The 27,008-nt window shown below is 50.6% G+C and overlaps 1 protein-coding gene across 2 annotated transcripts in view; it reads right to left on the reverse strand.

Moving 5' to 3' along the window:
- Window positions 1–3,835: 3,835 nt before the first annotated feature.
- The window catches only part of PADI2 (peptidyl arginine deiminase 2), a 49,836-nt gene continuing 26,663 nt past the window's right edge, over window positions 3,836–27,008 (reverse strand). Inside the window, exons 6-15 of one of the 2 annotated variants that reach the window (XM_045190571.3) lie at window positions 26,254–26,432; window positions 25,046–25,149; window positions 24,157–24,268; window positions 23,515–23,622; window positions 19,074–19,225; window positions 17,970–18,114; window positions 17,166–17,259; window positions 15,578–15,663; window positions 15,152–15,280; window positions 3,836–14,487 (exon numbers count right to left, since the gene is read on the reverse strand). In XM_045190571.3, the coding sequence (XP_045046506.2) occupies window positions 14,254–14,487; window positions 15,152–15,280; window positions 15,578–15,663; window positions 17,166–17,259; window positions 17,970–18,114; window positions 19,074–19,225; window positions 23,515–23,622; window positions 24,157–24,268; window positions 25,046–25,149; window positions 26,254–26,432 (1,343 nt within the window). In that variant the 3' untranslated portion in view covers window positions 3,836–14,253. The remainder of the gene's footprint in view (window positions 14,488–15,151; window positions 15,281–15,577; window positions 15,664–17,165; window positions 17,260–17,969; window positions 18,115–19,073; window positions 19,226–23,514; window positions 23,623–24,156; window positions 24,269–25,045; window positions 25,150–26,253; window positions 26,433–27,008) is intronic. The other variant, XM_024554276.4, reaches the window with a different exon arrangement.

The following is a 27,008-nucleotide window of genomic DNA, read 5'->3' on the forward strand; positions in this document are numbered from 1 at the left end:
GGTGGGACTAAGACTAAGGGGGCGGAGCCATCCGATCCGAAGCTTGTCTTGATTTTAAGCCCCCTCTGAAAATGTCAGTCGTATCACTCATTCTCTGTCTCTTAGTGGCTTTAGTAGGACACAGTACGATTTGCCCGAGACTGTCCAGGATTCAGCACTGAGAGTCCCGAGTCCCTTGTTCAGAAAAACCCCTCATTCCCAGACAAATTGGGAGGGTTGGTGAATGAACCAGGAGATTTTGAAGATGACAATAAAGGTGTCATTCATTCATTAAAACATGTGTATAGAATACTGCTATGTGCCAGGTGCTGGGATATTACAGTAAGTGAGTGGGTAAATCAGGCGCAGTTACTGCCCCCATTGGATTTACTAATACACAAGTAACAATTACAATACACTAAGCTCCTTTCTGTAAAATAGGGGTGAGAAGGAAACTCAGTCCTTTGTGGCTTAGTTAGCCATTTAGTGTCAGAAACCATGTCTTAAATACCTACTGTATGTAAAACATTACAACCTACCATCTTAACCCCACAACAGCCTGTGAGACAGAGTTGTGTGAGTGTTTTGTCTCCATCCTAGGTATCTGAGCTGCTTTTTTTCAGACCTAAGGGTCGCCTTGGAGTGTGCCTTGCTCTTTGGGTTTGATTACCTTGGGCAGGGTGTGGCCTCAGTCCTCCAAGTCCCTTGGTCTCATCAGTGTCCTCAGGAACTTAGGTACGTAGGTAGTTAACTTTGCAGGTACCTGTGTTTCTCAGGTATCTCATGATGTTTTTCCTTCTCTTCCCACTTGTTTTTGACATACGAAGTGCTCCTTATTATATTCTTTGGTTTCTACTCTCATTGCTCATTTAGATGCTACTGGAGAAATTAAAGTGGCCAGACAAATTGGTTGGATGGGGCTAAATTTCCAAAGTCTTGGGCTGGAACTCAGCTACATTGCCATATGGCCTCATGAAGGAGCTGTGTAGTGAGGCCAGGAGAAATAGCCTGGTGCCCTGGATTTAGCCTTGAACCTTCCCCTCAAGGCTGGTGACCTTGGACAAGTCTCTTCCCATCTCTGAACATATTGTTTCCCTGCCTGTACCATCAGGCTGTTGGGCCAGCTGACTTAAGATTCTGTGATTCACATGGCAGTCTTGGGGGGCTGTCTTGGGGGTGACTGGTGACAAGGCTGAGGTCACCTTGACTTTTCGCTGGAGCTGATCCCGCTCTGGAATAGGGCTCCTCTGAGTCTCCCAAAGGGGCCTCTTGGGCCACTCAAACTGGCTGAAATCATGGGAACACTGTCACTCTCCCTCTAACTTCTCCTGGCTAGATTGTCTTCTGAGAAGAAGGAAGGGTGTCCTCTTTCTCCAAGGGACATGTTTCTAGAGAATTGATCTGAGAGAGGCCAGTAAGCCAGGACAAGTGGAATAAGAGACAGACAGATAGCTAAACAAACTGGCCATGCAATTAATAGCCAGATACGGAAGGTTGCCTCCCTCCAGATAACATCTAGGTCTCAGCTGTATTTCAACCCCAGGCCCAGAAAAGCAGAAAAACCAGGTGGGTAACACCGGGACCAGCTGCAATGACTAATGATCCCCTGCCCTGGCACTGACCAATCAGTGGGGACCACGGCCCTGAACCCACACACCTGCTCCTGGCCAGTCCCCTTTCCAGCAACAGGTCCTCTTGGCATTTTCAGGGTTCTTTCATCTCCAAGTCAGATGCCACTCCTAGATAAGGGACTACCCTTTTACTTTGCCTAGGTCACCTTGGAAAAAAACAGTCTGAGGCCAACAGAATCGAGACCTTGATTTATGAAGGAGCTCTTGGTGCCAAAGGGCCCACGTAACCTGCAGTTATGTCATCCCTGGGCTTCGTGGGGATTTGGGGAGCTCAAAGTGATGGAGGAATAAATTCCTGGGCGGCTGCACCTCCGCCATGAACTTTAGGATTCCAGAAAGGCACAGCTGCAGAAAGGCTTAGGGGTTTTCGTGGCCAGCTCCTGACATATGTTCCCGAAGTGTCCTGTGGTAAGACCAAGGTTTTTTTGTTTGCTTCCACTTGTCTAGCAATTGAAGTATTGCATTTCATGAGTCTGCTAGATGCTTTAAGTTTATGCTGAAACTCATCGTTTACGAATGTGTTTGTATAAACAGTCTCCTTTAGTCCTCATAGTGACCCTCTGGGTTGGAATAACTGTCCCCACTTTACAGACTTCCTTGGTCTTTGGATAATGAGAAAGCTGAGCAATCCTGGGTGGGAATCTTGCTTCAGGAGCTCTTTCTTCCCTAAGGGCTGGGAATCACGTGCAGAATTAAAAATTAAAACCAAAAGCATCACTGTTTATACAATCAACTCTACTTCTAGTGTCTTGTGATTTAGGGTAAACTGGTTGGATTCCACGCAGCCAGAGGGCTAAGGAGGGCTGGATTTAAGGGGGGATATCAGATGATTTTGTTGCCTGGGTGATTTATTTGCCTCTGAGAAAAACCCACCTCCCTCTAATTAATCCCTCTGGTGGGACTCAGGGGCCTTTTCATTCAAAATTCAGGATATCATTTGCCTTCGCTGTCACTCTGTTCCATCTCCCTGGCTGACCCTTCCCCTTTGTCCAGCTGCCTCCTGAGCATCTCCACCTGCGTGTCCCAATGACCTCTAAAACTCAAACACCCCGCCCCTGCACCTACCACCCAAGGAGCTTGCAGCTTCCCTCGTATTGGCACCACCACCTCTCCTGTCTCCAAGCCAGGAGCCTGGTGTGGTCCTTGACTCTTCCCCTGCCACGTGCCATCACCCCCCAACTCCCAGCACAGCTTCCCAGGTTTCCAGGACGGGCCCACCTACTGGCCCTTCCAGTGTCATCTTTCCTTGTGATAAAGCCCATTCTGTTTCCCTCCTCGTTCCTCACCTCCATGCCTTGGCTCGTTTCCATGCTTTGGATCTGAAGTGCCCGTTAAAGTTCTTTTCCACATGGCCAGTTCCTTATCACTTAGGTTTCAGCTTCAGATTTCTCTTCCTTTGAGATATCACCGGTTCGCCACCCTCATCAGTTCTCTGTATCCGCCATCAATGCACATACACCCAGTTTGACAATTACCCATGTATATGTCTGTCTTCCCAGACTGGGGGCATTTTGAGGGCATGGCCCATTCGCTTAATTTTCTTTTAAAAAGATATTATTTATTTATTTTTAGAGAGGGGAAGTGAGGGAGAAAGAGAGGGAGAGAAACATCCCTGTGCGGTTGCCTCTTGCGCGCCCCGTACCGGGGACCTGGTCCGCAACCCAGGCATGTGCCCTGACTGGGAATCGAACTGGTGACCCTTTGGTTCGCAGTCCAGCACTCAGTCCACTGAGTCACACCAGCCAGGGCCCATTCAGTTAATTTTCTTCATAGAATGTGTTGCTATCTGCAAGTTTAATTTTAGTCCCTTATGAATGTATTTTTGTCCTCATCTCCCACCCCAGAGGTCAAGAATTATGTCTATCTTGTTTACTGTTGTGTTCCTGGAGCCTGGCACATAGCAGGTGACCAATGAATGCTCAGTGAGTGAACAAATTCACGTTTGTTTCCAAAGAGGGCTTGGGACTTAGCACATAGTAGCTGGGCACTGATGGTCGTTGGCTGAATGAAGGAGTAAATAAAAACAGGATGCGCTGTCCCTGTTCCTTGCAGAAGGTGAAGGGAGAGACTGGGGATGGGGTGGTTGGTTAGGGGGGCAGGGAGCTCAGTGGAGAGTCAGGCAATTTTAATATCTGGGTCAGGACTAGCACAAGACAAGTGCACAAAATGTAAGAGGGTCAAACAAATCGGTCATCAAGACAAACAATATTTTAATGCACTATTAAAAAAGTAAAACCACAAATATCCAGGATAAATGTCAAAGTCTGAAGTAAAGACTGTTCTCCAAGAAAACCCAGAGGACTGAGTCAAGGGAGCTGGGAGCGATCATCCTGGTTCCTCTTTGCCCTGGTAAAGGCATTTGGTGGTCGTCTTTGCCATTATCGTCCAATGTGCCAGTGGCAGTGATGCCAGGGCTGCGGTGGCTGCTGTTGCTTGTAGCTGCAACCTTTGGAGGCCTTAGTGCCTACCAGCCCCTCCGCAGAGCCGTTTGGGTCCATTTTCCCTCTCTAATCATTACAACCCCCACGAGGTAGGGATTGTTGTCCTTCATTTACAGTTGAGGCAGCTGAGCCTCAGGAGGGTCAACAACTCCCCCAACTAAGTCACAGAGCTAGGAGATCCGCATTTTCAGTTAGGGCACGTGCCCGAGGCTAATAGGAACGCAGCGGCTGCAGTTACCATGCTCCACCTGCAGAGGGTGCCCTCACCCCATGGAAATGCCAGGGCTCCAGAACAGCCCTTTCCCACCTGCTGCTAGAACCCTCTTCCCTCTAAACCCCACCATATAATTAGACTGCTCAAAATATTCTCCCCGAGTGTGACGGGGACAATCATATGCTACAGGCTTCTCTAATTTCATGAGCAGACTCTATGGAACTCCCGGAGCGAAAGCCACGAGCCACCCCCACTCCAGATGGGGCTGCGTTTCACACAGCTGAAGTCAGCTCAGCTGTTGGGACTTAGCAAGTGGCCCAAGGCCTTCTGGGGACTGTCACGTTGCTGTCCTTATAGCAACACACACTCACACACATACACGAGCTCAGCGACCCTGCTAACCTCAGGGTCGCTCCCAATCTGCTTGCCACATCACCAGCATATTCTCAAATTAGCGGTTAACTTTGTCCTCTGGATGTGTATGGGTGTGTGCTTTGTAAACACAGTACGTGATACGACTCCCTTTCCAGCTGAGTCTGAATTTTGAGCACCCCTTTCTACCGGAGACAGAACCATGTAATGAAACGCAGAAAAGGAACAGTGGTAAACATTCATCTGTAGTGGGGGCACATCAGCTGACAGGCAACAGAATGAATCAGAGGGATGCAGAGCGTTAAATGCAAGTTGACCTTCTAGAGAGGCAGGAGGTGGAGTGGTAAAGTGTGGAGGCCTGCAGGACTTCAAATCCTGTTTTACCAGTTATTTACTGTGCGGCCTTGACTTAAACTCTCTGTGCATTATTTTCTTTAAAAAAAAAGATTTTTAAAAATTTATTTTAAAGAAGGGAAGGGAGAGAGAAAGGAGAGAAACCTCAGTGTGTGGTTGCCTCTCTTGCGCCTCCCACTGGGGACCTGGCCCACAACCCAGGCATGTGCCCTGACTGGGAATGGAACTGATGACCCTTTGGTTTGCAGGCCGACGCTCAGTCCATTGAGCCACACCAATCAGGGTAGCATTAGTTTCCTATTGTGTAAAGGGGGGGAAAAGACCATAGTCACCTCACTGGGAAGGGAGTGAATGAATTAGTATCTGTGAGGAGCTATCAATCTTAAACTGGTGGAAGGAAGCCCAGCTGGGGGAAGAAAAGAGGTTAGAAGAACTGTGACTTATTAGGGGGAGGAGATTATGCTAACCACAATGGGGAGACTCCAGCACAAATAAGATGCCAAGGGATTCAGACAGCTTTAAACAATTATTTAAAAATACATATGTAATTAAATTCTCACTGTGTAAAAATTCCAAACAACATAGATAAATTTAGCTTAAATCCCCTTAGTCATCTTCCTTTCCCAGACGTGATTATGACTGTCAGTTTCAAGGGATTGGTTCCATATCTTTCTTTGCACGTATACACGAAGTTCTGTCGGGAAAAAGTCCAGCCATTGTTAATATAACGAGAACAGTTTGTGCGACATCCATGCAACCTGGCAGCCAAGGAGAGTGGACTGGAATGCGCATGCATGAACAATGATGATTTCACTGTACCAGGCAGAGGGGGCAGTAGAGGCCACTGAGTGAGCTTGTGTACTGTGTGGCCATTGCATTCAAAATCACTGAGCAAGTAGAGCAACAAATCTGTATCAGATTAAGCTTGAACATTCCTCTGTGGAAACAATTTGGATGATTCAGAAGCCCACAGCTATGGGCAACTGGTGGTTGGCAGCTTCATGACAACAACGTGCCCACTAATGTATCACATCTCATGCAGTTTTTTTGCAAAACATCAAATCACCCAGGTGACTCAGCTCTCCTACAGTCCAGAGTTGGTGCCCTATGACTTCTGGCTTTTCCCCAAACTAAAATCACCTCGAAAAGGGAAGAGATTTCAGACTGTTGATGCGACTCAGGAAAATACGATGGGGCAGCTAATGGTGACTGGGAGAACTGGGTGAGGTCCCAAGGTGCCTACTTTCAAGGGGACCGAGGCATCATTGTCCTATGTACAATGTTTCTTGTATCTTGTATCTTCTTCAATAAATGTCTCTATTTTTCATCACATGGCTGGATACCTTCTGGACAGACCTTGTACACATGTATGTTTCTACAGAAATCCATGGCTTTGCTTGAGGTTCTTTTTTTTTCTGCTTCTTTTTCAAAAATACCGCCACCGAGTGCTCTGCCTTGGAGCCCTTCCCTTGTCAGTACACACAGATCTATTTCATGTTCTGTGCCTCAAAATATTTAAATACAGGGATATACCATGGTTTGATCATTCCTCAGGTACATTAAAAATGTGTTTTCTATCAGCTTAACAGCAATACAGAAATACAAGTTACTGTCCTCTTTCTAAAATCCAGGATTGGTCGTGTGCCTGCAGTTGCTCTAAACCTTTACGGGTTCCTGTTGCTCAAACCTAGTGTTTCCAGCGTGACTTCAGTCCATATCTTAGCCACTGCATGGTCACCGTTTCCCAAACATGCGGCACACACCCCTTTGGATCTGTACTCAGCGTGGCAGCCCGTTCTCCCCGCTCTCCCCAGTCATCTGTCCGAACATGCATTCAACAGTCCCTCATCCTAGCCCAAATGGACACTCTCTCCCAGCTGGAAACAACTGTGTGTGTGTGTGTGTGTGTGTGTGTGCGCGCGCGTGCGCGAACCCACAGCTTTTTGTACCCTAGTTATTTCTCCAGTCAGCAAATATTTATCAAGTGCCTACTCCATCGGTCTGCCTCTTTGCTCTCCTGTCTGTCTCCCTGGCTCAGCTGTCTGTTTCTTCAGGGCTGAGATCGTGCCTCATTCCAGGGACAACAGGAGTCCTGGTTTGCCCAGTGTGGTTCTGGTTTTCACCTGCTATCCTGGTGGGGTTGTTTGTAGTCCCCCTTTCACTGTGGTTTAGATGAACAATAATATGACGTCTAGTTTTACCTACAATAGATGCTTATAGTAAGTGTTAATGGAAAAAAGAATGAGTGGGTAAAAGAACAAATATTACTTGGTTTTTGTGATTTAGAGATGTCATCTTTCTCTGAGCTAAGTCCTCCGGGGCACCTGCTGAGCTACGTAGAGGCCATTTCTCTCTGGGCTGTGTTGCCTTTGAGGGGTTCATAGGAACCCTGTGATCTCGACATCTTGCTTGTAGGTAGCAGGGTTTTCTTACTGTAAGATTCTAATAGGACATCTACTATGTTAAACAATGACTGGTGTAATGGCAACATTTATGACATTGAACTTGGGTTAGGAAGTTATTTCTAAGATGAGGCCGTCAAGAGCAGGGGTTTAGCAGGTGGGTTCTGGAGTCAGACCACCTGGGTGTGAATCTGTACTCCCTGCTGTGTAAGCTCGAGCAAGTCAGGTCCTGTCTGAGCTTCCGTTTCCACACCTGTGAAGCTTTGCTGTGAGAATTGCATGAGATGATGAGTGTAAAATATTAGACTGAACCCTATGAAATCCCCTCGAGGTGACCATTTGACCTTCCAAATGGCATTTTCTATAGTTCAACCTGGCAGGTGGCTGGCATGTAGCCAGAGTTTAAAAAACAGAGGTTTATCATTACCTTACATCTGGTGGGGCTGATATTTCTGCTTCTATTGCCTGGCTGAACAAATAGCTCATCCTTTCAGCCAAAATCTATTTGCTGAGTGCCAGTGATGCCCCAGGAGGAACACAAAACACTCCTCTTAAGGGTTCAGCGTGTTTCTTCAACACATCAGCAGCCCAGTGGCATGTGAATAGGGCCTGGACCTGGTCGGGGACTATTCTTAGAGAGTCATCTTGGGGTATGCCCATGACTGTGATAAAGTGGGCCTCAGCTTGCAGAGAGTGAGGGGCTGAGGCAAAGCAGGCTTGACCTGAACCTGGCTCTTTGCTGCGTGACTAGAGAAGATCAGCCCTGTGCTCATAGGTCAGGGCTGAAAAGGAGCCCAGCTGGCGGGGGGCTGGCGGGGGGTGACTGCTCCCATCGGCCAGGCTGGGGGTGAGGCTGCAGAGCTTAGCTCTCTGCCTGAGCATGTCGTCCTTCTGGTTGTCCAGCTGGAGAAGAGATCCTAGCTGTCCTTTGGTGTCACTCACTATATTTAGTTACAAATAACATTGTCATTATGTAACAGGGTACAGCCAAGGGGGGGCCCAAATAGGGATTTGTAATGGGGTCCAGAACTCACGGTGTCCAGGAAATATTAGGAAAAAAATACATAGGATGTCCATACCCCCACATGTCTGAGCTGGGGGATGGGACTCATGGGGCAGGGCCATTCAGAGTTGTTTTGCACCAGTTTTGCAGATAACCTCTAGAATGGTGTAACATCTATAACCTTTAACTGGTTTCATAGGTATGTTAAATAGCTGTGGCCATACTTTGAGCCAGGGGGATGGGAGTGACTTCAGTCCATGATGTAACTGGGAGGCAACTCTCCCTAGCTACAGAGCCTTTGTAAGAGCTTGGAGATGATTGGCTCCATACCACAGGGCCACACCTGCCTGGACTTACTGTGGCAGCCCAGTAGAGCTGGAAAAATATGGGAATGCTGGCAGCTGTGGCCAATTGTGGGAGGAGTTGGAAATGGTGCGGCAGAGCAAGATCTGCGCTGGGATTTAAACCCAGGCGTGGCAGCCATGCAGGGGCTTTTCGAGAACACGTGGCTTGGGCAGAGAAGAACCACAAACTTCTATTTCTTTTCTGAGATACGGTACCCCGGACTGGGCAGAGGGGAAGGAAGGACTGTGCATTTGTGGGTATTCTAAAGAACTTTGGGATCTCAATGAAGACATTAAGTCATTACTCTTAAGTTTGTATAACTCTTTAAATAAATAATCCCTTTCCTTTTCAACAATCTCTGGCATTGAGAGATGTCTTTCTCTAGTGGTGGGCAGGGTGAACCTAGTATGGGGTGGGGGACCCCTGGAGCACAAGGGTGGGTCCATTTGGCAATAGTATATCATTCGCACCTCCTGGGTCTGTTCTGTAACAATTAGTCTCCTGGACCTAATGTCACTGGGGTGAAGATCCTGGATAAGTCCTTCCTGGGAGGCGGAATTCATCCCTAGTTGTTCTTTTGTTGGGGGTGGAGAGAACCCCACTTCCACAGGCTTTTGGTTATGCCCTGGTGTGGCTCAGATCTGGAATGAAGGGGCCTGGGGTAATGAGGACTCACCTGGGGCCTCAGGATAACATCTGACATTAAAATGCAGAATCAAGTCGTGTCCCAGGAAGTGGTGAAGGGGAGGAGGCTAGAGGTAAGGGTGTTATGTTTTCCCTTTCCACAGGCTGGTGGGGTTCCCATTTTGACTTGGCCAAAGGCATGCCCCTCGCTGAGAAGGAAGCCAGACCAGGTGACATGGTGGCAACTGTGGTTCAGGCAGGAGGACCCTCTAGAGGGGCAAAGCTCTGCATGCCAGGGCAGAGAGGACCAGTGTTTACTTTATCCTTCTCTTTTTGGTATTATAATGACAAACTTTTGTTGGTCACTGCAGCCAGACTAGTTGGACTCTGGGGCTTTAAGAAATGTGTTTACTTCTACAATTGGGGCTCAGCTTGGCAGAGAGGCTTCCAGAACTACACCTTCTAGTGTGGTAGCCACCTGTGGCGATTGAGCATTTAAAATCAGACTAGTCCGAATAGAGACGTGATGTGTGTAAAACATACAACAGCTTTCAAAGGCTTACTACCAAAAAATATGTAAAATATTTTATTAATACTTAAAAGTTTGTCCTGGCTGGGTGGCTCAATTGGTTGGAGCATTGTCCCATACACCAAAAGTTTGCGGGTTCGATCCCTGGTCAGGGCACATACCTAGCTTGCAGGCTTGATCCCTGATTGGGGCGTGTATAGAAATCAACCAATTGATGTTTCTCTCTTACATCAATGCTTCTGTCTCTTTCTCTCACCCCCTTCCTCTTGCTCTAAAATCACTAAACATATCCTCAGGTGAGGATTAAAACATATTTAAAAAGTTTTATTACATGTTGAAATGACAATAATCTGGATATATTAGTTTAAATAAAACAGGTTATTAAAATTAACTTCACTAGCTTTTTACTTTTTAAAATGTGGCTACTACAAAATGTAAAATGACCTATGTGTCTTGCATTATGTTTCCAGCGGGAACTACTATTCTAGAAGTCTCTGGGTGGCTTTCACCTATCCTGAGATGAGTGGCCAAATGTGAAAACACCACCAATATGGATTTCACACACCAGCACCCTTTGGGGATTCTCAGAAACAGGTGGGTCAGGAAACCCCATTGGAGGTTGGCCTTGCTGTGGGTTGGGCCACATTAGTTGGGTATAAAAGAGAAGAGTGACCTCAGAGGGCTGGACCCATGAATTCAGCCTGGGAGTAAGAGAACTAGTGAGTTTTGTTTTGCAGCGGCCCCTTAATATGGCTGCAGGAGAACATCAATCCAGAAGCCCAAGATGGGTCTAAGGGGTAAGAAGCCGCCAGGTGCATCCCAAAGGGCTTGGAAGTGGCTTCTAGGCCTAGCAAGCAAACGGGTGACTCTATTTTAGGGCCCAGGAGTTTGTTCACAAAGATCCTGTTACACTATGGCTATGTTGTGTGGATTTGTATGCCATGAGTCAAATCACAAACACCTCCGAGTGATGGCTCCATAGTGTGAGCACATGGTATTACCCAGAGCAGTGGACACGTTCTCGGCACTGCCCAGATCCTCTTCTGGTTTTGTGAGCTCATGCTCAGCTCCTGCGACTTTGCTGCCAGTCACTACAGCTGCGATCCTCTTTAGATGATTACCTGTGGGTTTCGAGTGCGCCCGTGCCCATTCAGAGCCAAGTTTTCAGAGCCCGTGGTCGACTAGTTCAGGTGCACAAAGCTCCATCTGCAGGTGCCAGAACGCTGAGCTGCCTCAGAGCTCTCCAGTGAGCAGGCGGAGGCTGCAGCTGAAATCACACTCTTGTTTGGCTTCCTCTCTTTTTCCACCTTGCTCCCTTCACTCCCTTCCTGGTTTCTTCTAGACATACTTCCTGAATAAATCCCTGGTCTCAAATGCTCATCTCAGGGTCTTCTTCTGGGGAATTCCACAAAGACACAGTCAGACCTTAGTGTGGGTGTTGGTCTCGACTTTGGGTGGTGGCCATGTGATCCACATCCCCTGAGTGTATGGGGGATTTCCAATCCTTGAGGTACCCTTGCCGAGAGCCCTGACCCTGTGCCCAGGAGAGCAGGGGTCGTAGAGCCAGAAGAAGGCCCGGTGTGGTCTGCATCCCTCTAGGCTGTGCCCCGAAGCGGCGGTGAACATCGCATCCACAGCCACGTGCCTTCCCCTCCGGCCGTTCATTTTATTGCTGTTGTATCAGGCTCTCTCCCCCCATCTTTGATCTGTATCGCGGCCTCTTGTCCAGAAGGCTGAAACTGTCCCATCTTCATGCCAGCCCTGCCCTCTTCTGTGAAGTATTTCAAAATAAAGATTGAAACAGGAACTTTGCTGAGTTTTGCAACACAGAGTATATTCTAGGCCTACATTTATAGGAAGTGGTGGGGGGTGGTGAGGAAGAGCAGCGGGTCCACGGAGCTGGGGGTGAGGGGGTGTCCACACGGCGGGTAGTCACACAGGTGGGTGAAGAAATGGGAGCAGGTGTCTGAGCCCTAACAGTTCCAGAGTCATCAGGAATTACTGATTTATTGATGGGGAGAGTGTTAGGAAAATCTATAAATACACACCATCTCCACATGGGAGGGACTCACTTCCCCTTAAGATAAACTAGAAAAAAATGAAAGCAAGCCTGAAAACCCACATTAACCAAATACACACACACACACACACACACACACACACCAAACTCAAAGTCTCCAGAAAAACACCCTCAAATAGGCACTTGGTGTCTCCAGCTCTGGGGTTGGAGAGAAGTTCTGGGGCTTTGTCCCCCTAAGCAGGGGCTACTGTTCCCATGGGGGGCACAACAGCTCCTGAAGGCTCTGGGGTCTGATCTGTGGGGTGGTCCTGGCCCAGCTGGATGGGAAGGAGGTCTGTTTAATGAAGACCCACTGCCTGCCATTTCACTGAGGCTGCCTGCAGAAGGTGCTGTGACCTGTGCATTTTCTGAATATACCAGCCTGGCCCTCCCAAAGGGCACTTTGTGAAAGGGTAAATGCTGGCCATTTAAGTGTGGGCGTGGCATGTAAGTGTTGGGAACTGAGGGGCTCCATGAGACAGGGACCGCGTGTCCAGTGTGGTGCTAACCACGGAATCCTCAGAACCCAGCACTGTGCCTGGCACTTAGTAGGCACGCAGCAAATGTTTATTCAATGACTGAACGAAATACCCTGGGAAGAAAATCCCTTTCTCCTGAGAATACAACTTTATCATCTTGTCACTAGTTATAAATTGGTTTGTTTTGACCTTCAATGTGGAATTGGAATTCATTTACTCTCCTGACATCAGCTGGCCCTGAAGGAGCTTTTGTTAGTTGGAGTTGAGGCTTTTCCGTTGGTTAGGTCCCAGTGAGAGTGGACTCACTGGTGAGCTTCCATGGGATGATCAGTCCATCCCTAAGGCCAGTGGCTAGCCCAGAATCGCCTGTTCTGGCTGGAGGCTAGGCCAGGTCCTTCTGGGCTGGGTCTGATGCCTGGGGAGGAGGCCTTTAATTATAACCTGGGGGAGGGTCTGAGTGATGAAGTCCTGGTTTAGCTGCCCGAGGGGCTTGTATCAGGAATAGGAAGCAGAGGCACTGTGAGAGGAAGGACTGGCCCTAGAATTGAGAACCAGGCAAGAGAAGATGGGTATGGCTGACCCCAGGGCCTTTTTGTGCACTAAACTCTCAGGCCACAAGGGTGCTGGTCCGGGGAGAAAGCCCCAAGCATCTGGGAGAGCCTGTGTCCATGAGAAAGACGAGGCATTACGAGCAGCTCAAAAATGGAGAAGGCTGCTCTGATAAAATCTGCTGCCAGGGGAGGCTCTAAGTGACATTATTGGACCCTCAGGGAATGGGGAGGCAACCATGGCATCAACGCTGCAGGGGAAAGCCAAGGGGGCGGGGCTGGGAGAGGCTGGTAAGCAGTGAATGATTGGGGCAACCACCTGGAACCCCAAAGGAGGTGAGTTGGAAATGATGATGGCAGGTCAAGGTATGTCAGGGTCCCAGGGCGCCTTTCCATGTGATCTACCTTGACCTTCGGGGCATGGCTGCCAGGAGAACTGGTGAGCCCAGAACCTCCTTCCCTTTGCCTTCATTCAGTTTTGGCCAGGAGACCAAGGCTTCTTCGGGGAATGATTCGGGTGTGTGAGGTTTTGTTTTGCTTTTTATGTCAGGGCTACACCACTACTGACCAAATGCCCCGCTACTTTTCAGGACGGACAGAGCTGAGGCTCATTGGGGGTGACTTCAGTGGATGCTGAGGGTCTTTGAGGAAAGGCAAGGCACAGACATCCCAAATCCCTCAATTCCTGAAGGTCTCCCAGTGTGTCCGGTCAGGCAGGCGGAAGCCCCGGGAGAGAGCTCAGGAAGGGAGGGAAGTGCCAAGTCCCCTATAATGCAGCCCTGAGAGCTGGGTTTTCTTTTTTTTATAATGCATGTACCTGGCAGAAGCATCCACTCCCAAGACGGCTATCTCACTGCCAGCCACACACCTGACCCCTTCCCCGCAGGCTCCCTTGTGGTAGAGATCTTGGTTGAGTTTGACAGCTATCCATTTGGGGAGCCTGTTTTTCCTCTTCTATGCTTTAACATTCCCCTCTTATGTTTTAAATTTGCCCATAAAGGGTAACCCCGGGAAACTAGGCCCCCACCCTCCACCCCAATAAAAGCAGAACCCCAGGCCCAGGCATTCTCTCTCTCCCCACGACCTCGCCGTGTGGCCCCTGTGTGCTTTGTAATGTCCAGGTCCTGTGAGTGATAAACTTTCTTGTTTTTGTTTTTTGCAGTTTCTCAATGGTTATTGCGTAAGGGCTTCTCGCAATCATAAGAACTCAGGGCTGGCCTAGCCACAGCGCTGGCATCGGCAGGCTGAGACCGGCTCGCAGCAGCCCCGCAGGTCAGGGCACCATGTGCCACCATTTGAAGGGGAAGGGCTTCCTGCGGACGTTGGTGCCACAGTGCACTTCTCCCAGAAACTTGTGGTAAGCGGAAATGTCATCGATGAAGGTACAGCAGAGGCCCAGGGGCTCCAGCAGCGAGCGCACGTGCGTCTCCAGGCAGCACACCTCCTCTACCTGCGGCCCGAACGGCTTAGGGATGCCCAGGTCCTTGTCGAGCACGATCATGTTCACCTGTGATGGAGGGCAGGGCGCCAGCCCCTGTTTGGTGAGCACCTACTATGCTCCTGGCCCCGTTCTAAGCCCAGTGGACTCTCCCAATACCTCTAGGAAGCAGGTATCGTGATTTATCCCCACTTCACAGATGAGAAAACTGAGGCACAGAGGGGGCTAAGCAGTTATACGTGGCAGAGCTGAAGTGGAAAAGCAGACAGCCTGCTTCTGTATGTATGTGCATGTGCATGCCTGTGCACATGACTAGATATGTACATGTCAGCACACACGTGTGCGTGCACACACATATGTGTACATATATGTGCATGTATCTACATGTGTGTTCTAATCTCTTTCTATTTCATAGAGGACTCTCCTCTCTAACAAGAATCCCCCTGTCCATCCCTGTCCATAAAGGTCTTTTTAACTTACATAGCCCTTTCTATCTCTTTAAGGTAAAAGTTCCCAGGAGCCCAGTAAGGCAGCTGAGACAAGCACGTCTCCCCTCAGAGGGAATGAAGCCCAGAGAGGGCAAGTGCTTGGGATGGGTGGGGAAGGCCATACAGCATCTCAGCCAGGACAGGGACCCGGGCCTTGCGATTGGATGGCGTCAGCCTAGGGGGCCTTCTGGGCCTGGCTGCCCTGTGGTGGGCGTGGATGGGGTTTGGGGTCCCGAGCGCCTCACCATGTTTGGGAAGTAGGCCCTGGCCTGGCGGTCCTCATCCATCTTGAACAGAGCGGGCAGATCGATGATGTCCTGCTCCGTCAGCCCCAGCTCCTTCTTGAGGATGTCGCGGTTCCAGTCCAGGCAGCGCTAGGACAAGTGAGAGGACGTCCCTGTCACCTTTGTCAACTCCACTCCTGTCGGCAGTGTCAGACCCAGGACCCTGGCCCTCCCCAGGGCCCCTCTCTCCGGTGCTCAGTAACAGCGGTGACAAAGAGAGCGAGGGAGAAGACCCAGCAATAATACTAGTAGGTGCTCAGCAAACAAATCATACCCGGTGCTAAGTGCTGGCCACACAGTATCTCATGGACTCTTCAGTGCCCCCCACGAGGTGAGAGTTCAGGTGACCATGTTTTGGCTTAATAATAATGAAAGCCCCATCCTCACCTGGAAGTACTGGTTCTCCTGCACGAGGCTCTCATTGGATAGAATCTTATTGATGGTGATCCGCTTGCTGCTCATCCCGCCCAAGCCTGTGGGGGTCAGAGGACAGGGATGGTTTGGCCTTAGGCATGCCGGCTTCTGGGCTAACTGCCAGGAGGTGGCAGATGGGGCCGGGAACAGGCGGGGCCCAGGAGGGCTCTCCCAGGGGACACGAGGTACCCTGTGACTGGGGAAGGTAGCCGACATTCCTTTCCCCAGGGCTGGCCATGTCGCCTGGGCCAAGGAAGGATTGCGGCTGCCTTGCTCTCTCTCTGGCTAGAGGGCGGGGTGGCACAGTTAGCCACCTGGAGCCTGCTTCTGAGGATGAGCAGCCCTCCAGGGTGCATATGGCAGAAGCAGGATGCCCAGAGGTGCACCTTCTGGCTTTCCAGAACTGCCTCATGCTTGGCCCCCACCCTGGTCTGTGCCAGCATCTGCCTCCTGGTCCACTGTGAGGGCCCAGGCGACATCTGCCCTGATGCATAACACCGAACGCTCATGGAGCACCTACTATGTGGCAGGCACTCTTCCAGATGTTTAACATGGATGAGCTCAGTCACCTTCCCCACGTTTCTATGAGGTAGCTGCTAGAATTAAAGATGGGGAAAAGGAGGCACAGAGAAGTTACATGACTTGTCCAAGGTCATAACACTATTGGCACATCCTGCTCTGGGAGGAATCTCTGGCCCATTGTACTTCCCAGTTTTGTAGCTTGCCAGTGGCAGAGAGATGGGGGCTCGCACCCTGTCCCTGAGCTGTCTCCACATCACCACTTGGACCTATTTGAACAAAGATGATGGTTCCTCGATCCTATGGGTAGCTTTGGAGGTATGTTTAGTCTAGCCAGTAGCCTCCAGAAAGTCAAGACTTATGCCTGCCAGTCCAAGAAATACAATTCCTGTCGGTGAAGAATTAAAAAAGGACAGTGGCTTCAGACTGGTCTTGTCTGTCCTGGACACCGCTGCCTTTGGACGTGGAGGGCAGTGATGTGTGTAAGTATCAACCGGCCTTAGGGGCGCAGACTTTTGGAAGTGGGCCAACTGGAGAAACCAACTGAAAGTGACGAAAAGTAACTTAAGAAAAACTGAAGAAACTGGCATGGCCTGTCTGACCTGGCTCACTGTGTCAGCCTGATCAGCTTTCCCTCTTTCCATGATTAATTGAAGAGCAAGCCTCGACCATTATGCACATTTCTCTCTTTGTCCCTTTGTAACACACAACCTCCTCGAGAGCAGATTGTACAGCAGTTTTGAACCATTTAACCCTCCTCTGGGTCTGGAGCCATTTAAAATATACTCCAGCTTCTGAAGAAGCACGTGGCCACTGTTGACGATAATCAGGAGCAGTGGCAGCTGTGTGGTCCAGCTGGCCACTGCATGGGTCACCAGAGGCCAGGGCTGCTTCCCCCCTTGGTGACAGCCCTAGAGCAGACCAGCAGGCTTTAGAGGTGGAGCTGGGTGCTTAGGGACAAAGAGGTCATAGGCCCATCCTCCTGAGGGTCTCTCTGGGGGCTCAGCTCCCCACTCCCTGCCAGGTCCCTGTGGGCACTCACCTTTGAACAAGATGGCCTCGCCATGGCCTTCCTTCTGCTTTTCTCGGAAGAGCTTGTAGCAGGCCGAGGTGCTGGCCATGAGCATCCGAAATTGCTGTGAGAGAGCATCCAGAGGGGCAGTATCAACAGAGGGGAAGTGGCCAAGGAGCACGAGGGGGCCCCTGCCCCAAGGGCCCAGAGCCCTGCCTGCCTGGGTCTCAGCCTCCCCATGCAGAGGCTCCGGGCAGGGTTCTCCCCTTTCTGAGGACTACTTCTCGCCCTTCCTGCTTTGGGAATTGCTCCACCTCCAGAGCCTCTGAGTCAAAGCTGGCCTTGGATGGAGGGTTGTAGGGGGTGGGGAGGAGCTTCTTCACGTTGCCGAGAGGACAGACCACGTGCACAAAATTTCCAGGGTAGGAAGTTGCAGCCATTCCTTTCACTTCAGAAAACGGAAGAACCTCTTTCGGAGGCCCAGACCCACACCCCACGCTGCCTACAGCCTCACGGCCCACCCAGTAGCCTCTGGCCCCGTGTGGTCATTGGACATGTGGACTGTGTCTCGTCCGAACTGACATGTGCTATTAGGAGGAAAATACATACCAGATTTTAAAGACTTACAAAAAAAAAGGAGGCAAAATCTGTCACTGATAACTTTTATATTGGTTACATGTTGAAATGCTAATAATATTTTGGGTATATTGGGTTAAACATTGACCTGCTTCAACCTCCCTCCTTCTTCCACTTCCTCTACATCCCACTTTCTGCTGACAAAGTGGGCAGGGGTTCTCCACTATCCTGGTCACACCAACCTAGGAGCCAGCTCACCTTTGTGCCCGGGATAGGGATGAAGGTCATGAACTCATCCACGTGGCCCACGGTCAGCCAGTCCGAGTAGAGCTCTATGGGCGCCTGCACCTGCTGCGCCTGCAGGAACTCCCGCACCACCTTGGTCATCCTCCGACCACCGGACCTGGGGCGGGGTTGGGGAGGAGGCAGCTTTTCAGAAGGCTGCCCACATGTCTGTCTCACCAGAAGCCTGCAGCTTCTGGAACCCAGCCTAAACCCAGGGTGGCATCAGCACAGGAGTCATGGGAAAGGAGGCTGAGCTGCAGGTCTGAGAGACCCTGGCGCAGGCAGGCAGGGGAAAGAAGGAAGCATTGGCTGCAGCCAGGGCCTGTGCAAAGGGCCTGGGGCACCGCTTAGTTTCTGATGGTGTCAGTGGGTGTGAGGAGGGCAGCTTCTGTGCTCAAGGGTCCTGCTTGGACTGCTGGAGGGGGCTAGGGCACAGGCATGGCCCCTAAATCTGCCCTAACCCTTGTGTCTCTTTGCTGCATTAACTTCCACTTAATTCATTTTTAGTCAAGTGATGACTCCTCCAGGAAGCCCTTCCTGACTTCTAGACTCCCTGAGGTCTTCAATCTCCCCATTACTGCCCTGACCAAGGAAATCTCTGCCTTTTCATTGATTGGTGGGTCCTCTGGGGATGGAACGAGAGCCTTGTGGACAGTCAATGGAGCCAGAGACTCACGCTTGGGGCAGGGCCATGTCTTCTCATGACTTTTGTGTATGGGCCCCCTCAAGGGTTGCTGGTATGCTCCCGCTCATTCTCATCCTCTTTCAGTATTCCTTCTCTGGACTCCTTCATCGCTTCCCTGCCTGGTCTAGAATCTCATCAGATACCCTCCCATGTGGAGAAGAGAGGTTTTTATTTAGTTTTATATTTGATGCTAATTTATGCTGATATGTACAGGCTAACTTGGTTTTCTTTCCATGCATGTCTGTATGCTCTCAGAGAGCCATGGGAGGGGTTAATGTTCCCAGCCATGCACTCCCTCCACGTGTTAGCAACCCAGGCCACTCCTAGAGACCCAGGAACCTCCCACCTGGCTCCCGCCCCCCTGCCCCCCCACCTCCCCTGGCTTCTCTTACAGTGGAAAGCTGCTCCCGATGAGGATCCGGCCCAACGGGTATGTCTTGCCATTCACGGTCACAGGGGGACTGACTTCCAGGTTCCCAAAGGAATCAAGGCTGGTGACAGGCTCAAAGAGGGGTTCTCGGGTCACGTAGCCGAAATCTGGGCCCTAAGCAGGGGCACACACCCATCGTTAGTGTCCTGCAGCCAGGCGTCCTCAGCCCCAATGTAGTCACCTTCTGATGACCACTCCGACCACATTTGGTCTGGCACTGTGGGCACTTAGCCATGGGGGGCGGGAGGTCGTCTGTGGTGTTCTCATTTCCACCAAAGAGCAGGGCCTGGGAGAGAGAGGCTGAGTCTGTGAGCACGTTGTGTGAGTCGGGTATGCACGGGAGTGTGTAAGTGCGTGTGTGCATGTGTGCATCTGAACTTTTGCACGTGCCTCTATTCCCCGAACATGAAGATGTATCGGTGATTTCAGGACTTGTCCTCATGTTGCGCTATGGATGCCCCTGCTGATCTCTTCATTGCTCTGACCCTCAGGGCCCCCATCTGCCCAAGAGGTGTTGGGTTAGATGACTTGAGACAAGGATGTAGATTGTATTATTGTTCCCAGAAACTTGCTTCCCCCTTCTTAGTAAGAGGATTTAGCATTCTGAGCTATTGCTGTGTGACTTCTGGTATCTCCCTGTAGAAGGAATATACTTTCCTGCTCAGTATCAGACTTTTAAAAAAATATATTTTATTGATTATGCTATTACAGTTGTCTCATTTCCCCCCCTTCACTCCCCTCCGCCCCGCACACCCCCTCCCACCCACATTCCCCCCCTTTAGTTCATGTCCATGGGTCCTACATGTGAGTTCTTTGGCTTCTACATTTCCTGTACTATTCTTACCCTCTCCCTGTCTATTTTCTACCTACCATTTATGCTACTGATTCTCTGTACCTCTTCCCCCTCTCCCCCTCCCACTCCCCTGTTGATAACCCTCCATGTGATCTCCATTTCTGTGGTTCTGTTCCTGTTCTAGTTGTTTGCTTAGTTTGCTTTTGTTTTTGTTTTAGGTGTGGTTGTTAATAACTGTGACTGCTGTCATTTTACTGTTCATATTTTTTATCTTCTTTTCCTTAGATAAGTCCTTTTAACATTTCATGTAATAAGGGCTTTGTGATGATGAACTTCTTGAACTTGACCTTATCTGAGAAGCACTTTATCTGCCCTTCCATTCTAAATGAAAGCTTTGCTGGATAGAGCAATCTTGGATATAGGCCCTTGCCTCTCATGACTTGGAATACTTCTTTCCAGCCCCTTCTTGCCTGTAAGGTCTCTTTTGAAAAATCAGCTGACAGTCTTATGGGAACTCCTTTGTAGGTAACTGTGTCCTTTTCTCTTGCTGCTTCTAAGATTCTCTCCTTATTTTTAATCTTGGGTGATGTAACTGTGATGTGCCTTGGTGTGTTCCTCCTTGGGTCCAGCTTGTTTGGGACTCTCTGAGTTTCCTGGACTTCCTGGAAGTCTATTTTCTTTGCCAGATCGGGGAAGTTCTCCTTCATTACTTGTTCAAATAAGTTTTCAATTTGTTGCTCTTCCTCTTCTCCTTCTGGTACCCCTATAATTCAGATGTTGGAACGTTTAAAGATGTCCTGGAGGTTCCTAAGCCTCTCCTCATTTTTTTGAATTCTTGTTTCTTTATTCTTTTCTGGTTGGATGTTTCTTTCTTCCTTCTGGTCCACACCATTGATTTGAGTTCCAGTTTTCTTCCCATCACTATTGGTTCCCTGTACATTTTCCTTTGTTTCTCTTAGTATAGCCTTCATTTTTTCATCTAATTTGTGACCAAATTCAACCAGTTCTGTGAGCATCCTGATTACCAGTGTTTTGAACTGTGTATCTGATAGGTTGGCTATCTCTTTATGGCTTAGTTGTATTTTTTCTGGAGCTTTGATCTGTTTTTTCATTTGGGCCATTTCTTTTTTGTCTCAATGCACCTGTTACGTAGTAAGGGGTGGAGCCTTAAGCTGCTTTGTGACGCTATATGTGGGGGAGGGTCCAAAAGGGAGCAATGGCGCTTGCTCCACTCTCTGCCGGTTTTCAGCCACTCCCTCTGCTACCCACAGTCAAATTGGGCCCTTCTGGTGCTGCTTCCCGAGTGGGTGGGTTTGTGTGCATTCTAGGACCCTGTGGGTCTCTCCAACGGACTCTCCTGTGAGGCTGGGAGTTTCTCTCACTGCTGCCTCAACCCCCACAGGTGTTTTCAATCAGTGGTTTGAGGCTTTATTTCCCCGAGCTGGAGCCCTGGGTTGTGTGGTCTGCCTTGCTCCCCCGTTGTTCCTTCCAGTTTTTCCACAATGGAATGTGGGACTGCCCACTCTGCCAGCTGCAGCTCTGCCCACCCTGCTCCACAATCCACCACCTTGCTGGGTCTGCCAGCTGCCACCTTGCTGGGAGTCCTCTCCACCCGGCTGCCCATCTCCACCCCTCCTACCAGTCTGGATGAATGTTTCTTCTTTATCTCCTTGGTCGTCGGACTTCCATACAGTTCAATTTTCTGTCAGTTTTGGTTGTTTTTTGTTTTTAACTTGTTGTTGTCCTTCTTTTGGTTGTGCGAGGAGGCACAGTATGTCTACCTAAGCCTCCATCTTCTATTAGCATCTCTGTATTAGACTTGATCATATGACTTGCTTTGGCCAATGAAATGTGAGCAGAAGTGATGTATGCCAGCTCGGAGCAGAAGCCACAAGTTTTATTGTGTATGCCTGCCCACTCTCTCTCTCCTCTCCTTGTGCCAGGAGAATGGCATTTCCCAGAATGGGGCTGCTCCTGCCACCTGGGCTGTAGAAGGAGGAGGAAATGAGGAAGCAGAGCTGCAGGCAACCACCCAGCAGCCGACACGAGTGCAAGCAAGAAACGGTCCTTTGTTGTTGTCAGGCATTGAGATGTGGGGGTTGTTTGTCACTGCAGCGTTACCTGGTGAAAGCTGACTGATACATGCAGGAAGGGCAGGTATGTAACCTATGTGACATTTCAACCTCTTCCCAAACAATCATACTTGTCACTGAGCCCAGATGTAGCCTCAGAATCCTTCTTAGCACAGAGCCTCCAACAGACTGAAGTTGGCATAACCCCAGGGGTCCCCAGTTGAGATAACCTTGGTGACCCCCTGAATTTTAAGGTTCCTTTTATGATTTTTTTTTGTAAAAAGAAAAAAGAGTAGGGGCCTTGCTTGGGAATCTGCACTGGGGCTGGGACTAAGCTTGTCTGACAAGAATTTCTGTAAAAAAAATGTGGAGTGGAAAGGTATATGGCTTATCCTGGCTCAGCTGAGAGTCTCCAAGGACAGCTGTGGCAGGTGGGGTGGATGGATGCAGCTTAGCACGTTCTCGCCTGGGAGCCCCAGATGGCACGGTGTGATTTGCCGGAGGCTGGGGCAGCTGGGGCTTCACGGCATCATGCACGCAGGCAGGCAGGCAGGCAGGCACGCGGCACAAAGCTGGGCTTGGCACGGCCTCCAGGAGTAGTGCAGCCCAGGGCTTCGGAAGCAGGCCAGCCTACTGGGACAGTTAGCACAGGGCCTGGGAGGCCTCAATTCTTCTGCCTGCGGCAGGCCAGTTTCACTCTGCAGTGTTGGAGGAAGTGGACAGTCCCCACCAAGGGCAGTACCAGGGCTGTGGAATGACACCGTAACAACAGCTAGTGGTGGGCATTGTGTCGGGCGTAGCACGGATGCCCTAGAGAATGCCCTCAGTCTTTACACCGATCCTGTGAGATGGGCACCGTTTCCATCCCCACTTCACAGAGGAGCAAGCAGAGGCTTCAGGGGTTGAGTTGCTTGCTCAAGGTCACACTGCTGCTAAGGTCAGAAGGGGGACTCAAGGCCGGGTCTGCCTGACATTCCAGAGCTTTGTGCTCACACCAAGGGCTTTGCCCCGTCCCCGTGATGAGGCGGATAGGTTAGCGAAGGTCCTCAAGAAGCAGGTGTGAACCTGGCAAGGGGTCGCCTCTAAGGGGAGTGGAAATGGCCTCTAGAATTGGGGGGGGGTCAGATTGCTTTAAAAAACCACATGCACTGGAAACCACAGCTTTAATGAGCTTTGAAGTTGGAACCATGGTTTTGACAATTGCTTAACTATAATTTTCCTCTTTGAAACCTATTTCGCTGCAAGTGGGGCGTGGGGCAGTGGCAGAAGTCATGGCCCCTGCCCTGCCTTCGTCTCCCACAGGTCCCATTTCTCATTTAACAGAAACTCTCCATTTTTCGGAAAAGCATCCATTACCTGAGCAGGGAAGGACCTTAGAGGTCACTATTCCAATGGACCCATGTTGAGAGTGTGAAACGAAGGCCCTGGGCAACACGCTAATTTGTCAAGGGTGCCCAGGGTCTCCTGACCATTCTGTCCTGTAAGAGTCCCCAAGACTGCGCCCCACCCCTGTACCGAGGCAGCCCTCAGCATCTCACCAGCAGCTGCTTCACTGGGAAGTCCTTCAGGTTTCCATCTCGGGGGGAGTCCAGCACCACGGGGAAGCCTTTGTGGGGGGCCTCGATGTAGCCAAACTCGATTTCGTCCTGCGGGGACACCAAGGAGAGCCGTCAGATGAGTGCAGAGCGCCACCAGTGAACACCAGCCAGCCTCTCCATCCTCTTCCTACCAGCTGACAGCTGGCGATGGGGGCGTATCCTTCCGCAGACGGCCTCTGCACATCCCAAGCATGCGAGCGTTCATACCAACACCGTTTTATAAAACATAACTGGTAACATCCCGTGTACATTTTCCTGCAAGTAACACTGTGCCTTGAAGCCCATTCTGTATTTATAGGTTGGCTCCTTTTTAGCCGCTGTATAGTGCTCCACAGCAAGGCCGTCGTAGCATATGCATGCGTACCCCGTGCCCGGTGGATGGACATTTGGGGTGTTTTACAGTCTTTGCTACTTGGGCTGCAGTTAGCTGACTTATTCATGTATGCCTCTGAGCACACGGGCATGTATGAGCTGCAGCATGATTCCCACACTTGGAGCTGCTGGGTGCTGGGGTGTTGATGTTAAGCCAACTGTTCTGGCCTGAGCCCTGGCCCAGGTCCTTCCCAGCCTGGGATTCCTCACCTGGATCCAGCGGTCCCCTCGGTTTATGTACTGGAAGCAGACCTTCAGGTCGCAGTTGGTTTTCTCCACCAGGTTCTTCACCTCTTTCAGGAACAGGTAATTGTCCTTCATGCTGAGACGTTTAGGGAAGAGGGGAAGGCCAGGAGAAAGGGTGAGAAGGGACGAGGGCCAGTCCACTGAGGTGGCAACAGCAGCTGGCACCTCTAGGCTGCGCTAGGCAGGTGAGGCCACATCTGGGTTCACAGTCACCTTTGCAAAGGCCAGCAGACTCAAGGGCGAAGCAAACACCCACATGTGTGGTGTTTGCCAAGGTCATGAACAAATACAATGAGGAGGGGAACTCTCACCCCCACCTGTCCCAAAGCTGTCTCTGATTCCCTAATTTCCAAAGAGGAGCTCTTCTTAGCAAGGAGACAGGGGATGGGCCAGCACCTCAGGGTCCTTTGAGCGGAGCCAGCATTCACCTGCAGGTGCTTCTTTCCCCTGCTTCTCATCTTGCTGCGGCTATCTAGCACATAATAGATGCTCAATAAAAAAAACTTCTGAGTGAACGAGATGAGTATCTGTTGCATAGGAGGCTCCTGACTCCACAGTACAGACCAAGAATAAGAAAAGAAATAAATGGTAACTACTATTTTCAGAGTGTGCGAGCTTTGTGCCAGGCCCTTGGATGAGCATTTTGCCTGTTTCGTCTCCTTTAATCCTCCCAGTGACTCTGTGATGTTAGCATGTCAGAGAAATGGAGGCACAGAGAGGCCAGGTGAGTCGCTCAAGGTCACATACCTAGGGAGTGGCAGAGCCAGGGTCTGAGTGCAGGTCTGCCTGTCCCTGAAGCCCCAGTGTTAGCCGTGTGGCCACACGGCCCCTCCTCACTGTGGCCACTGCTTACCAGCACACATACACGGACACGGGAGGCAGGATGTTGGGGGTCATGATCCACGGAGCAATCCGGAAGATCACGGAGTCCGTGAAGATGGGCGTCAGGGGAATCTCCTGGGCGTGGGAGAGAAGGGGCGGGGCATCAAAAAGTCTTGTCAAGGTGCTTTTCACTCCTCCCTCCCAAAGAGGGTGAAACCGATAACAATAGCGCATTCATCGGGCACTTACTGTGGGCCAGGCCCTGTGGTGGTTTTACACGAGCCAATGCACTCTGCCTTACCCCAGGGGGTAGATACACTGCAACCCTTGTTTCACAGATGGGGAAACCGAGCCACAGAACTCTTCTGTAGCTGCCCAAGGTCACATGGTTAGCAAGTGGTAGAGCCCACATTTAAACCCAGGTTGCCTGGCAGCTGAGCACACTCTCGACCACTTTCTGATCTTGCCCCGTCAGGGCTTTGTTCCCGAGGTCAGCCCAGGGAGGGCTGAGCCAGCCACGGGCCTGTTTCTGTTTTGGCTCTGAGCACCTTGCCCTTTTCCGTGTGTGTGCGTCTTAATGTTGATTGGGGAAATTTTGCTGTGTCCAGATTGTTCTTTGTTTTCAGGAAAGACTCAGGAAACTTGCCTGGCTCCTGAGGGAAAATGAGAGGTGATCCCAGGTTCCTCGGCAGGAGTGGCTTTGAAAAGTTACAGAAAACTGGACCCTACCCTTGATGGGCAGGGCGGAGGCAGGGCTGTGGGGTGCTGGCATTCCTGCCCAGGCCTGCCTTAGTGTCTCTGCGGTGTTCGCTGGAGCGCCACTGGGAAAAGCCCCCTCTCTACCCATGCTGTTCGCTGTGTCTCTTCTGCCTCTCCCTTTTCCCACAGACTTGAGGGTGCTTGTGAATGAGTTCTTACAAGTTCCAATGCTCATAACCATCCCAGGAAGTAGGAGCTTTTGTCAGAAACCAAAGCACAGGGAATTAATTCACTTGCCCAGTGACTCATGGCCTTGAACGTGGGCAGTCTGACTCCAGAGCCCACGCTCATCAATCGAAGACAGATCCAGCCTCACCTGAATGTGAATGGTGAGGGGCATCTAGGTCTCCAGGCCTGGACTTTCCCTTGGTGCTTTGAGGGGAGTAGAGCATAGTGGGGGGTCCTGGGTGTGGCCCTTTGGAAAGAGCCCCACATGGTGCTCAGGGGCAGCCCCTCACGGAGGTGGCCTGGAGCCCTCACCTGGGCCATATACTCCAGCAAGCTGACATGGATGGAGACCAGGCCTGGGAAGCCCTCGTCGGGGAAACGCAGGCCTTCCACGAAGAACAGCAGCTCCGCAGAGCCGCCTGTGTACTTGACCACATGGTAGAGCTTCTGCCGGCCCAGGATGTGGATGTAACGCTGGCCAAAGAACGGATCTGGGGGTACAGGGACCAATGTCAGACTGTGGACACACCAAGAAGAGGTCAGTGGGGCAGGGTCACCGATGGGGGACAAGATGGCAGAGTAACTTGTCCTCCAGGTGAAGAGAGAAAAGCACAAGCAGAAAATGCCACCAGAGGGGCCGTGGCCTGGTCATCATGCCAGCATTACCGTGTGCTACCCACATGGCACTGAAGCCACTCACGTGCCTTCCTCGTCTATAAAAGGAGCCAGCTGTCCCAGGAACGGCACGCATGGAATGAGGGCAGAGGATAATCGAGCAGCTAGTGATGCTGAGGAAAGAGATTATTGCTCCTATTTTACAGAGGAGGAAACCGAGTCTCAGAAAGGAGAAATGGCTTGTCCGAGGTCGCATAGCCAGTAAGTGGCTGAGCTGGGACTCAAAATCATGTCCAATTCTGAACCCCAAGCTCCCCTCCCCGTTATATAAATAAAACACCAATGTGCCCACTTGCATCAAAATTCCCCTTCGCATAATAGAAGTCATAGTGGCGTGAAGTCCCACGCGCGGGTCTCTGGCTGCACATTTTCATGGCTGGGAGGACAGGCGG

Source organism: Desmodus rotundus, chromosome 3, assembly GCF_022682495.2.
Source record: "Desmodus rotundus isolate HL8 chromosome 3, HLdesRot8A.1, whole genome shotgun sequence".
Taxonomy (NCBI): Eukaryota; Metazoa; Chordata; class Mammalia; order Chiroptera; family Phyllostomidae; genus Desmodus; species Desmodus rotundus.